Source organism: Squalius cephalus (genome assembly GCF_949319135.1).
Source record: "Squalius cephalus genome assembly, chromosome: 7".
Taxonomy (NCBI): domain Eukaryota; kingdom Metazoa; phylum Chordata; class Actinopteri; order Cypriniformes; family Leuciscidae; genus Squalius; species Squalius cephalus.
In genome coordinates, this window is record NC_137128.1 from 39,254,032 (window position 1) to 39,268,365 (window position 14,334).

At 37.0% G+C, this 14,334-nt stretch overlaps 2 protein-coding genes and 1 long non-coding RNA gene across 3 annotated transcripts in view; 2 read left to right on the forward strand and 1 right to left on the reverse strand.

Annotated features, from left to right (window-relative positions):
• LOC307161021 overlaps positions 1 to 336 on the reverse strand; it is a 7,399-nt gene extending 7,063 nt beyond the window's left edge. The window contains exon 1 of the long non-coding RNA XR_013821671.1: positions 266 to 336. This is a non-coding gene — a long non-coding RNA (uncharacterized lncRNA). The remainder of the gene's footprint in view (positions 1 to 265) is intronic.
• The window catches only part of fndc7a (fibronectin type III domain containing 7a), a 13,742-nt gene extending 516 nt beyond the window's left edge, over positions 1 to 13,226 (forward strand). Inside the window, exons 2-14 of the mRNA XM_079875461.1 lie at positions 14 to 32; positions 283 to 537; positions 1,267 to 1,524; positions 3,143 to 3,400; positions 4,319 to 4,570; positions 4,671 to 4,925; positions 5,633 to 5,890; positions 6,788 to 7,039; positions 7,145 to 7,399; positions 8,408 to 8,668; positions 8,982 to 9,011; positions 9,177 to 9,217; positions 10,001 to 13,226. Of these exons, the coding sequence (XP_079731587.1) occupies positions 14 to 32; positions 283 to 537; positions 1,267 to 1,524; positions 3,143 to 3,400; positions 4,319 to 4,570; positions 4,671 to 4,925; positions 5,633 to 5,890; positions 6,788 to 7,039; positions 7,145 to 7,399; positions 8,408 to 8,668; positions 8,982 to 9,011; positions 9,177 to 9,208 (2,385 nt within the window). The 3' untranslated portion in view covers positions 9,209 to 9,217; positions 10,001 to 13,226. The remainder of the gene's footprint in view (positions 1 to 13; positions 33 to 282; positions 538 to 1,266; positions 1,525 to 3,142; positions 3,401 to 4,318; positions 4,571 to 4,670; positions 4,926 to 5,632; positions 5,891 to 6,787; positions 7,040 to 7,144; positions 7,400 to 8,407; positions 8,669 to 8,981; positions 9,012 to 9,176; positions 9,218 to 10,000) is intronic.
• fndc7rs1 (fibronectin type III domain containing 7, related sequence 1) overlaps positions 12,224 to 14,334 on the forward strand; it is a gene marked incomplete at its 5' end in the record, with an annotated part of 34,867 nt that continues 32,756 nt past the window's right edge. Inside the window, one exon of the mRNA XM_079876779.1 lies at positions 12,224 to 12,293. Coding sequence (XP_079732905.1) covers positions 12,224 to 12,293 — 70 coding nt within the window. The remainder of the gene's footprint in view (positions 12,294 to 14,334) is intronic.

Genomic DNA, 14,334 nt, shown 5'->3' on the forward strand with positions numbered 1-14,334 from the left:
TCTTAATTTACAGATATGCACAGCACAAAACGGTAGGAGATCTTCAATATTTGACGAACTGGATATTTGTAGCATTAAATTATCGTGTTAATACACAATAATAGTAGGCTAATGGATAAGTAAACCACAAACTGTCAACATGTCGAATCTCAAAATATTAAATTCTTCTTTTCAAAATTGAAAAGGCGACCATTTTGTGGAATGACCGGGTTGTGTGTTTTAAAAATATTTGAAAACAGTATTATGGTTATTATGATAGCTTTACTGTTTGTCTTTGTGCAGACATCACGTTATCCGTGTTCACCGTCACCTCTAAAAGCATGACGGTGCGCTGGAGCGGACAATCCGGCGCGAGCTCGTACAAAATCACCGCCACGCCGAAAAACTCCCCAGAGCCGTCGGTGTTCGCGCAGTTCAGCGGCAGCACGGTGATGGGCTCCGTTAACTCTTTGTCCCCGAACACTGTGTACAAGATGCGGGTCGAAGCCATGGACAACGCGAACGTGCTCAGCAGCGCCGAAACGGAGGAGACTACAGGTGAGGTGACCTCTGACTTCTGCAAGTTTGCGCCGTTGGACAAGAACTACCTTGATAAATTACAAATAAAAAATTAAATCTTGACACCGATGCAAAAGGCTTTAGCATTTTATTTTTATTTTTTTATGGTCTGATATTTAAGACAGGTGACTTTTTAATTGATCTTTTAAAATAATAATAAACTAAGTATTCATTTTATTAGATACATTTTTCATTTTGTTGAATATTAAAATCAATAATTTTTGATATACAAGTTTTAATATTTATATAATTTATTTATTTTATTTAATAATTCATTAATTTAATTTAAGACAAATTAAGTTCTACGTACATTAACACGTTGAATGCAGTCTTGAATATGAATTTATTTATATAAAGCATGCAACAATATTCACAACTGTGGGAACCAAATGTAAAGCCTCAATCTTCATGAGTATTTCACAATTTACTTATATATTTTTTTGTATTTCTTTGTTTATCCCATTTATTCATAAAGAACTTTAAGCTGCAAAATATTGTGATAAGTTATCTCCAAAATATTAATAACAGTGTTACAATAACAGTCTACCATCATTATGAAATTAACAATATTTATTTCTAGAAATGAAGCTATTGCTAATTATATATATATATATATATATATATATATATATATATATATATATATATATATATATATATATATATATATATATAATTATTATGTTTTTTTGTATTGTGTCCCATCAGCCCCTGAGGTTCCCTTTATAGAGCAGGCTTACTCCAAACACAGTGACAGCATCACAGTGGAGTTCGGTCTAGTGATTGGTGCCACCAGCTACATCATCCGGGCAGAGAACGAGGATGGGTTCTTCTCTGAAACCCGGGTGGTAACTTCCCCCGGGACAGTGATCAATCTGCTGCCTTATACCCAATACACCCTCAGCGTGATGTCCGTCAACACTGGGGGAAGGAGTCAGCCTTCTCTATCCATGAACTCTAAGACAGGTAAACTCCAGCCTTTAATTAAAACAACTTCTGCTTGATATAAAAATTCCTTTGATTAATATATTGGCTATTCTATACTTTAAAAAGGGCTAACATCCCTGCTGTTTTGTGACAGAAACAAAGCAGTTTGAACCAGCCTAAGGTGGTTGGCTGGTCTTTAAGATGGTTTAGGCGGTCTCTAAACCTGAGGAAACTAGTGTTCAACTGATTTAGATGGCCAGCCAGCTGTCTCCAAACTGACCAGTTGAAACAATGTGATAGAGACCCGAGCGGTCACAGGAGAATCACACCAGGCATCCGTTTAAAGGTCGTTCCAAAAGAAGTTTAATACTTTAAAGGCAAGGAAGTGCAAAAGGTCCATACAACAGTGGATAAGAGCAAAAATAAAAACAAAGGTTACAAAAACAGTCTAAGAACTAGCATCAACTTCTCTCACTAACTGTTGGAAACCGAAGTTTCTCATGCTCAAGCAGCATTAACAACCTTTGCCCCAAACCACTCTCTGTTCCTCCTGCCGCACTTCTGAACACTTACATGCACAAATTTACCACCTTTATTTAATTGGAACATACCATTTTCTGTAAAACTATAACTCTTGTCTCTCTATACATTTCAACAAGTTCCCTCAATGATAGTTAAGACAAAGAGTTTAAACAATCAATAAATACAACATACAGGCAAGAGAAAAACAAATACTGTCATTTGCACAACTGATATTTCCTAAAGTAGTTTAAATGAGCATTTCCCACCACCCAGGGTGTGCACATCCCTAGAGGTTAAGCCCACTCCTCTAACCACAGGAAATGAAACAGTAAAACTCCACATGAACAATTACAATATATTATGCATGATCTGAAGAACCATAAGGACACGGTTTTGAGGGATGGAGAAGCAACACTGACTCTTTATCACAAACAACCAGCCCAAAACCCCTCTAAGACCATTAAACCAGACCAGACATTTTTATTTAAAGCTAATTTACTAAGGATCACACATTGTAGAAAAGAATGAAAACTGAGCCCTACTCCCGGTTTGGTCGACAATGAGTTGGTATTTAAAACCTGTAACAATAACAAAGTATTGTTTACTGCAGCTATTGTGCAGAGTTGGTTCCTCTGGCTTCTACCAGCTGTTGCCAGTAACTGCATCTTTATATTTATACCCAAAACTGTATGAAAAGATAAACCATGAGAACTAGGCTGTCGCCTCTCCCCAAGGGACGGCTTGACGTAACATAAGAAGGACCGATTTCATAAAGTTTCACATATAACAACAGAACATTCTCTCTATCCCATTTCACCTTACAGACACACTGAAGGTTATTTCCATCTCAACATCACATATCTGTCCCTATCAGACATTTATTCTATACTCATTTTAAATCTAATAATATATTTTATGTATATAAAAAAAGATTATCATTGGCACATATCAATAAACTAATTTGACTAATGGTTCATAATTTAGTGTATTAATTGGGTCATTTTTTTCAGCTGTAATGACTGAAACTCACCACCAGAGGCAGTAGCTGTTTAGTCTTCCTGTGCTGATGCTCTCATTGCTTCGGTCCAGCTGTTAAAAATATTTAATATATGAATATTTTTTTCTCTCTCTGCAGTGGTGGTGGCCCCAGATCTGCATTCCAGCTCCCCCAGCAGTGACACCATTGTGATAAACTGGAATCCAGTGAACAATGCAGTGTTTTACACCTTGGTCATGATCATGGAGGGTTCCAACATGCGGGTCGGACGTAACACGTCTGAGACCAACATGACCTTCAGTGACCTTCAGCCTGGCACCACCTACTCCATCAAGGGCAATGCCTGGGATCCTGATGGGAACCAAGGAGACGATATCACCATCAGCCAAATCACACGTAAGGACTCGTTTATAGTCTTTTGAACAGGGTATATTGCTAATAAGCCATTTTAATTGAAAGAAGCAGAACTTAAGGCCTGTTCACACCAAGGACGATAAACATAACGATAAAGATAGTGTTTAAAAAAAATAAAAATAAATAGCACACACCATAATGGCAACTATCTGCATAGAGGAATGATTCAGTTGGAATCACTTTCAGAACGATTTTTTTCCAGCTGATAAACGATAAAAATATTGGCAGCCAATCAGAATCCTGCTTAAAAGAGCTTGAGCATTTAACGCGACAGACAAAACTGCAGCCCATGCTTATAATAAACAGAAAGTTATCGTGTGATGGTGTGGATACTAATAAAGTTATCATTATAGTTATCCTTCTTAGTGTGAACAGGCCTTTAGTTTCCCACAGCCGCCATGTTGAGCATTACCTATTTAGTTTTTAAAGGGAAAAACATAATTCATCTCTGTGAATCTGAGTGTATGGATTTCTCAAAGTTGACACTTCAAAAACACACATAACAAACATGGCATTAATCCATAAGAACCCAGTTCATGAATCAGTCTTCTGAAGCGAAACATTTGGTATGTGTGAGAAAAATACTAATATTTCAAACTTTTTAAACTCTAAACCATTGCTTTGCATCACATCGTAATCATCACTTCTCGCGTGAGTTTCACAAGTTCACACTCTACAACATTGTTGTTTACGTCAAGCGCAGTTGGCCAGAAGTTAGTATGGACTACCGTCGTGTTCGTTTTACGTGGTTTTTGAAGCATCAACTTTTTTTAAGTTGATGCTTTAATTTTTTTTTTCCCTTTAACCAAAGTGTTTTGTCTGACTCTTTATACCAGTTAATAAAATGATGAATCAAACCTTAAATTCACAACTCTTCTTTCTCTGTTCCACTCTCTACAGGTCCTTCTGTCCCAGGAGAAGTACAGGTTCAGTTGACGCCAGGTCGCTCTCTCGATCTGGCGGTGTATTGGCAGGCAGTCCGTGGTGCCGACACATACATTGCTGTGAGCTCCACAGGCCAGAACTGCAGCTCTTCAGACCTCTACTGCATAATCAGTCCTCTCAACTGCAGCCAGAACCACACCATCACCCTCGTAGCATCCAACCAGGCCGGAACCAGTGACCCTTCAAACCCAGAGGACCTTCTGACCTGTATATTTTACTCACACATGAATGCACACATGACAAACCACACATACACATTAATAAATAGTTGTGCGGTTGGTTGTCATCTTCTTTGAATCATTTTCAGTCCCATGTCCTCCTGACTCGGTCTGGATTGAGGAGGTGACCACAGGGAACTGCTCCGTCATGTGGTCTGAGGTTCCTTGGGTGAATTACTACATCGCCTACGTGAAGAGCGATGATGGCTTAGAGGAAAACTGCAACACCACCGACAGGGCCTGCCACTTCCAGTGCAAGTGCGGATACACGTACCTCTCGACCGTATTCGCTTACAACCAGGCCGGCTCCAGTCCGCCAGGACAAATAGTCAACTATACTACAAGTTTGTACTTTACACAGACAGATTTACATTTATATATATATATATATACTGTGTATATATATATATATATATATCAAAAATGATCAAAAGTGACAGTAAATACATAAAAAATGTTACAAAAGATTTCCATTTCAAATGAATGCTGTTCTTTTGAACTTTCTATTCATTTGTGAATGCTTAAAAAAAGTATCACCGGTTCCACAAAAATATTAAGCAGCACAACTGTTTTCAACTGATAATTATAAGAAATGTTTCTTGGACATCAAATCAGCATATCGTTAGCCTCAGTATAATTGCCTAAGTCATTTTTTTTTAAATAGGACGTAGGCAATTATGCTATGAGGCTAACGATATTAGAATGATTTCTGAAGATCATGTGACACTGAAGACTGGAGCATCACATGATGCTGAAAATTCCGCTTTGCTATCATAGGAATAAATTACATTTTAAAAATATATTGAAATAGAAAACAGTTATATAAAATTGTAATCATATTTCACTATTTTACTGTTTTGTCTGTATTTTGATCAAATTAATGCAGCCTTGGTGAGCATAAGAGACTTCTTTCAAAAACATTAAAAAATTCGTACCGACCCCAAACTTACATATTATGTATAATATATATATATATAAGACATACAGTACACACACTAATATTTATATTTTATGTAAACGTTTTGCTATCTCTCTCTCTCTCTGTCCTCAGTCCCATGCTGTCCAGAGGATGTGTCCGTGTCACTGATTTCCACAGAAACTTTAGAGATCTCATGGTCAGCAGTTCGAGGAGCTGAGTTATACGAGACGATCGCTGCAGACGGAAGCGAATGGATCCACTGCAACGACACGGCTCCTGTGTGCGCGCTCTCTGACCTCACCTGTGACAGTGTGTACAGTGTGGTGGTGCGGCCCTGCAGTGAGATACGAGGATGCAACAACACCTGTAGTGCACATACACGCCGGACAGGTACACACGTGAGATCACTAGTGTGATATATGCCACATACAGTACAAAACATTACCATGGTAATACCATGTTTTGTTGTACATTTATACATAGTAGTACCATGGTATTTTTTTTGGAAATACTTTGAGCATCATGTAAATACAATGCTACTAATAATAATAAAAAAATAAATAATAATAATAATTATTATTATTATATTAATTATTGTAATAATTCTACTAAAAATATTTCCAAAATACCATGTTGTAATAATATTATTTAATATTAATTTAATATTTGTTTGTATGTATAGTGTCTTTAAAGGTAAATTCTCAATGCACTTTACATTAGAAAAAAATAAAAGATACTAGTGTGCACAATGCCATATACGAAAAAGTACCATCGTAATACCTTTTTTTTGTTGTACATTTGCTATAGCAGTACCATGGTATATTTTGGACCATGTATACAAAATAATAATGATAATTTTTATTTAATATACTTTTTATTGTGTTCACATGGTACTCAGTGTTCTTTCTAAAATACCATGTTATAATAATAACTTTTTATTATTTTTATAAATATTAATAATATTTCTTTTTTTATATTAGCTTTTTTAAGCACTTTACATTAGAAAACAAAGGACAAACTAGATATGAAATTAAATATAATAAAGAATAATTTTTAAAATTATAAACAATAAATATAAATCAATTTAAGTTAAAGGCTGTCCATGAAAAATCATGTAATGAAATTAAAAGCTCTGACAGATAATGAGCAACCAAACCATGCAAAGCCTTATAAAATGGCACATTAATTTCAGTAACATGGTATATTTCAAAGTACCACCATAATATGTGATACCATCACTGTTACATGCAATCCATTTTTATGAAATACTGCTTGTTTGTGTTTCAGCTCCCTGTGCCCCTGTGATCCTCAACGTGACTCAGGTGAACTCTTCCACAGTGGAGGTGTTCTGGACAGCTACAAACACTCAGGCCAACTACAGCGTGATCAGCGCGGGTCACACCGACTCACTCACTTGCTCGTCCAGCGGCACTTCCTGTTACATCAGCGTGTCCTGTGGATCCGTATATGAGGTCAACGCCTACGCCACCACTGCAGCGGGACAGAGTCTTCCCAGCTACTCCATTCCCCTGGAAACAGGTGCAGTAATGAAGATGGAAAACATCTGGAGACAGATGTTTATAGTTGAAAATGGTGAAGCGATATAAATATGTACCCTCTCTCTGTCCCTCTCTCTCTCTCCAGGTCCCTGTTGTCCAGAAACTCTGACTGTTGAACAGGTGACCCAGTCCATGACGAACGTCACTTGGTCGCCTGCCACAGGGGCGCAGTCTTTTGTCACGTCTTTGACGTCCCCCAGAGGTCATGCCAAATGTCACACCATGGACACACACTGCCTGTTGGGATGCATCACGTGTGGCACGAGCTACAATGTGTCGCTGGAGGCCTTCAGCATTACTGGACATAAAACAGAGTGCAGATACCATGGTTTCTCCTCAAGTGAGTTGAGTGCATTTGTTATATCTGTCGTCATGAGAAAACTACATGACTGGTTAATGGTCATTAACTCTTGCGGGAGCTTTTGATTCAACCTGGTGTCCTTATTTTACTGATTTATATTTTAAAACCCAACAGACTTGAAAGGTTTATTTATATAGCATTTTTCCAAACAAATCAATGCAGTTCAAAGTGCTTTACAGACAAAAAAGAAGCAATAGATAGAATAAAAAAATGAAATAAAAAAGACCCATTAAAATACAAGAATGAGAATAAAGTCAAAAGGATTAAAATATAAAATAAATATCCAAAAATGAAGAAAAACTGTATTTTTAAATAATTATGAATATCATAAGTATCAATGATATTTATAAAAAATATTTTATATATAGCTCTATTAAAGGTAGCTTCTCAATGCACTTTACATAAGAAAGTAAAAATTAAAATTAATAATAATAAAAAACTAAATTAAAAGTCAAGTTTTCCTAATTAATAAAAACATCTGTTGGGGTATAATAAGAATTAAAAGTTCTGACAGATTATATGACATTTTGTCTATCTTATGTCTGATTTAAAGTGATATTTAAAATGAAAATAAATGACTAGATAAATTAATAACTTTTGGGCCTGGAAACGCAACAAAAATACATTAAAAAAAAAAACAAGACAGTAGTGTGCATATATGCCATATACAAAAAAGTACCATGGTAAACACAACAAATGTAAATCAATTGTAAATCCAATTCTTACAAATATCCTTCACATTCAATTCAACCTTGTCTTCAGCCATACAAGGGATAGTTCACCCAAAAAATCATTTACTCACCCTCAAGTTGTTCTGAACAATCTTGATGAGTAAATGATGACAGAATCGTTATTTTTTGAGTGAACCATTAAATAATGGTTTTATGAATGATTTATGCAGTTCAGAGACTTGGAACAAGTAAGTGCACTTCATTTCTGCACCTTCCTCTTTCACGTCTCATTTTCTTTATCTGTGACCTCTCTCAGGTGCGTGTTGTCCATCCAGCGTGAAACTCTACCGCATGGTGAACAACACTCTGCGTGTGTACTGGCGCTCTTCTCCCGGCCTGTACAACTACACAGCCGACCTGTACGGCACCAGCTCCAACTACACCTGCAGCACGACACAGGGGGCTACCGCATGTGACGTCTCCAACATCATGTGTGGAGAAGTGTACACCGTCGTGGTCGCTCCCTTAACACAGGAGGGTTCGAAGGTCACGTTCTGCCCCAGAAAACTCTACTCAGGTACAAAAAGACCTAGAAAATCTTTGTAAATGAAAAATAATATTATTTTGAATACTGCATAATGACATAAAATATTAAACTGCATAAATATAGTTTCAAATATTTTTTGTATAAATTACGTTTATGCATGGCAGACGCTTTCATCCAAAGCGACTCAAGGAATTATATATTGCATTCAAGGAACACATTTTTCCGGTTCTCGAACCCATGACTTTGCTAGCGCTTGAGCTACAGGAAGGCACTTCAAATCAGGAAAATCAAGGCTAGAGATTACATGTTTATGGACTGATTTCCATGTTTCCTTGTCTTTCAGTATCCTGCTCTGGAAACACAGTGGGAATGGGTGTGTATTCTCATTGAAACTTATCTAGGACCATATCATTTTATATAATATTAATATTTTATAGTAACATAATATATATATCTAAATTTTTTTAATATACGCAAGCTCTCCTAAGAATTCCTTATGACTCAGTGCTACATAACTGCTCTTTCTGTGTATCTGCAGTGATCTATCGAGGCCGGAGGAGTGTGGACTAGAACCCTATCGTGAGTGATCGCACATTAATTATGACTGAACGTTTACATTAACTGTCATCACTAGTAAACACACACACAGATGCAGAGCCTCATGGGACAGATTTACCCAGGGCACTTGAAACTGGAGGCCTTTGTGTCCACCATAGGATAAAGCATATCATGTCAACGTGGACATCCCAGAAAGGTTTATTGCTGTACAGTTGGTGACAATAAAATATGACACTTGCACTCTTGAGAATCCAGATGTGCATCTTAGTTGAAACATCTTCAGATACGACAGATGACTTGATACTTCACTTGAAACATTTAAGAAGCTGATTAAAATATATATACATACATATATATATATATATATATATATATATATATATATACATACATTAATATATTTAAGTATATTTTTAAAAAGTAAAAGCGTATGAAACAAAGTGCAAAATAGTTTTTGTACTACCTTTAATTGATGGTGATTTTAAAATTAAATGAATCATATTTGTATCCACATAGGATCACTCTCAATACTGTATTAGAGAAAAAATGTAATTTTGAGAATGATTGAGAATGAGAAATATATATATATATATATATATATATATATATATATATATATATATATATATACTGTATGTGTGTGTGTGGCATGGTTAAATGAAACAAAAGGAGTTATGAGAATGTTGCAGGATTATGTACTTGACATGAATGATGTATAGGCCATATACATTTCAGTGTGTTTATGATCAAAGTTGGACTGCCCACAAATGTCCGGTTCTCATGTCTTTTTGTCTTCTGTTAAAGAGCTCAGATGAAAGCAGATGGAGCTCTGACGTCATCAACACAGACAACAGCGCATTCTCCTCTCACCGCATTCATCTGGACACATTCTTAACATTTGCCAAAAAATAGCTAACAATTGGCTCAATGTGAAAATGTAATCGCATCTTTAAGAACTTTAAAAAGTGAATACAAAAATATAGATTTCAATCAAATTAACCATTTCTAAATGTTATATTTTATATACAGTATACACTTTCTTTTTTATTTTTGATGTTTTGCATTTATACTGTAATTTCCTAATATTCATAGCATGCCATGAAGCCCAAATGATTATATGTCCAGAAAAAAAGTAATATCATAATGTCACAAGAAAAATTTATCGCACAAGTTAAAAATCTCTAAATGTCTGTTCATGTTAATGTTTGCGAAATGTATGTTAAAGAAATTATTCAAACAACACATTAAGCATTTGTAGGAAGTCCTCTAAGCAGCAAGCCTCCAAAGGAGTAACCAGTGTCATGTGTGTCTTATACTGGGCGGACCTCTTCTGAACAAGGTTATTGAGAAAAATGAACAGCACAAGTTTCAGGTTCAGTGTCTGCCCCAGGTCATATGTGTCCTTTGGATGATATATTACATTGAATTTGCATAATAAACAGCATGAAGCATTACCTATTGAGTATTTTTTTATTAACATTTCAGTTTTCTTGAATATTTTTTGCCTTTTCCCCCCCCGGAAATAGCCTACTTTTACAACTATTTCTATATTTACTTTATGTAGGGCTACTAACCTATCGCATTAATTCTTAAGGCTGACTAAATATGTTTAATAATATTACATTTATTAAACACAGTTAATGCATAATTTGACAATACAGCAGTGTCGTTCTGTTCTGTTCTGTTTCTAAAGCCTGGTCTGAACAGTCAGAACTTTTCAAGAACACCACAAAAGATTTCCGCACACAACACATTTATCAGTTGATGATGCAGAAACTTTTCTGTGTGATGAAAATAGACATGAGATTGTATATCTTTGTGTATATCTAATAGCACATCTATTTATAAATGAAATCCAGATGAGAAACTTTATCATTTAGGCAGCAAAACCCCTCAAAGACAAGGCATCACACACAAAACACAGCTACGTCACGAACATTGTTCTTGAGCTGTTGTCATCTCAATCATGAAAACCAACACACCAGAGGATATTATATTCTCTTACACATTATTTAGTGGCACTTGCTAAGATCCGCATCACTATTAATAATACTTGATTTGAACACACCCTTTATGCCTCCTGTTTCTTATGTTTTTCTTCTGAGCAAAAGGCCCCAGTAATCTCACATGCATCTATTAAATGAATCTCAACAATGTTCCAAATTGTCTAAAAAATTCTGTCATGACAACTCTCTGAAAGATTGGCATGGTAATGGTAATGGATATGGCAATGTTAATGTATTTGGACTTGGCGGAATAGATCTGCTACACTGCTGCTGCTTCAGAGCAAGTACTGAGACATGCTACTGCCAATACATTCACAGGCATTGCTGTGAGCACATAAGAATTAACCATTACATGAATTAACCCCAGTAGCAGATCTATACAGGTGGAGCTGGGGAAGGTGGAGGGTTTCTGAAAGCAAGGTGAAGGGTTTCTGAAAGTTTCAGCGACCCCATAGGTTTCAACGGAGAAAAGTTAAGCAAATTAGAAGCACTCATTTCCTGATTGCCGAGTGAACTGCGCAGACTCAAACTGAGCTTGACGACGTGGATGTGACGTGAGCAATCTGTCTGACAGTTGTAAGTCTTCTAGGAGCTGTGCCAAGAAAAATCGGAATCATTCCCTTCCGAATCTTGCAGAGATGGAGAGTGTGAGTAGGATCTGTCCATAAGCTAGGAGCAGGAGCAACTTTATGATTCTCTATGGGCTTCTCCCTTGACTTTATGCCTCCACGTCCCCCCGATTGACTGCGAGCTTCTCCTCCTGTCTCTACGGTAATTTCCAGAGAGTCGCGTGGTTATGACGCAATCGTTAGCCTACTTTTACAAAAACTGCTTCTACGGGGCCATAACGTAAGATACAAGGTAATGGAGCATTTTATACATTGTCGTGTTTCTTTAGAAATAAATAATGGACAAATGGAGTCTTTAAACGCCTCAGATGTAAAGTTATTCGCTGTCAAAGTGATGCCAAAATGAATGGGAGTCAATGGAATGCTAACAGCAGGTGATGGCTTGATAGCCAATGGCGGCCGCCGGGGGTGGTACGGAAATCGAGAGCTCGATTACCCCCCTGGCTAACAGCAACACTACCGGTATTTGAATATTGAGCAACCAATCAGCTGCGCTATGTAGATGAAGATGTGATCGCTACCAAATGAGTTAAAGACCCATCAGCCTGCGCCATCTAGAGTTTTATGCCAGAACTTGGAATAAGTTTTCAATTTTTAACATTTCTCATAAGTCTTTTCTATGACCAAAAGATCTGAGCTGCTATCAGACATTAATTATAGCAATTCAATTCAATCCCTATACTCTATGTCTACATCTGCCTCGTTCTTTTCAATTCTCTCTCCCTACAAATTTCGGTCAATACAGTCATCGAGTCAATACTTCAGACATACCTGAAAACTTCAAGTTTCCTGAACAACAAGCGGGCCTGTGTAATAAAGCTTCTTCTGCAATGTTCTGAAGGACAACGAAAGTATGATGGATGAGGTTTGTTCAAAGTTAAATGTTTTATTTATATGCAACATATTCAACATTATTTAGATCCAGCCTAACCTTTCCTTACAATCATGAAGGAGTATTTCCTATTCTTCCTGTTTAACTCTGAATCAAGTTCCTTCTCCGATGTGATTTGGTGCTTCCACAGAAGACCTTAAAGGGGGGGTGAAATGCTATTTCATGCATACTGAGTTTTTTACACTGTTAAAGAGTTGGATTCCCATGCTAAACATGGACAAAGTTTCAAAAATTAAATTGTACGTTTGAAGGAGTATTTCTGTTCCAAAAATGCTCCTTCCGGTTTGTCACAAGTTTCGGAAAGTTTTTTTCGAGTATGGGCATGTGTGACGTCAGATGTAGTGGAATTTCCTTATACGGGTCCTAAGGGCACTTCTGCCGGAAAACCACGGGCGCGCGCATCCGTAGACCAGAGCGAGAGAGCGAAAGCAGTACGCCCATCAAAGCGCTATGCTCGGCTTTAGGGAAGTCAATGTCACCAAAGAAGTGGGCTTTTGGTTGCCAGGGCAAGACAACCCTGCACAGATTCCCAAAGAACCCAGCGTTAAGGGAGCAGTGGATGGAGTTTGTTTTTCCAGAGCATCAACGGAGGTTGTGCAAGACTGTTTGTTCCCTGCATTTCGACGATGCTTGTTTTATAAACAAAGCCCAGATCGACAGATTTGCAGATCGTCTAATGCTTAAGGATCGAGCAGTCACAATGATAAAGGTTCGCGGTCGTGGTTGGAACCGGGCGGTGAGTAAAACTGCTTTAAATGTCTCTGTGTTGTTAGCTCAGTGCGTTAGCACAGCTTTAGCTCCGCCCACACGGCCCGCCTTCAGCCGCTCGTTTTTTTCCGGAAAGACTCGGTACAGCCTATCTTTCTTTTATAAATATAATAAAACTAAAGACTTTTTGGAGATATGAAGGATGCAATACTACTCTATAGGTACTCAAGATTAACAGGAGATTGAGTGAAAATGAGCATTTCACCCCCCCTTTAAGGAAACAAATGATTCTCTTTCACATTTCAGGCTCCACCTTGTTAAAGCAAAGAAAGCTTTAACTTTAAGACACTGACCTTAATCACCATACAAAACAATTTGAGCTGGCTGGATACAGAGTTAGGTGTATGTTTCAGGCTCTGAATTGAAGAAGCAGATTCACTTTCCCTCATAGCTTCTTGCTTCTGGGTTTAGAGAGACCCAGACAAAGACACTGTAATCCTTCATTATCTTTCTCAGCACATTCTGTTTTAGACGCGATGATGAAAGCGAAACATTCTGTTGCTTTCGTCATTCTCAATGCAGATCAGTAAACACTTGGAAGATCTCTTACATTTTGAAGTAAAAAAAAGGCGTAGTCTGGCTCTAGACATGATACCTTATAACATAATAAGAAAAGAGATGCAGCATTAGCAGTTATGATTTACCCAGATGTGAACCACTTCCCTACAGGAAATTGTAAGTTAAAGTCTCTAAATGGAAGAGAAAAAAAAAAAAAATTTGACCAAAAAGAACTGTTGCGATCCTGAAACATGAATGACCGAACGAATTGTGTATAAAAAAAAAATTCAATAAAAAACGTATAATCAAATTTGCCTACTTTAGAAAAAAAGTAATTATTGTGAT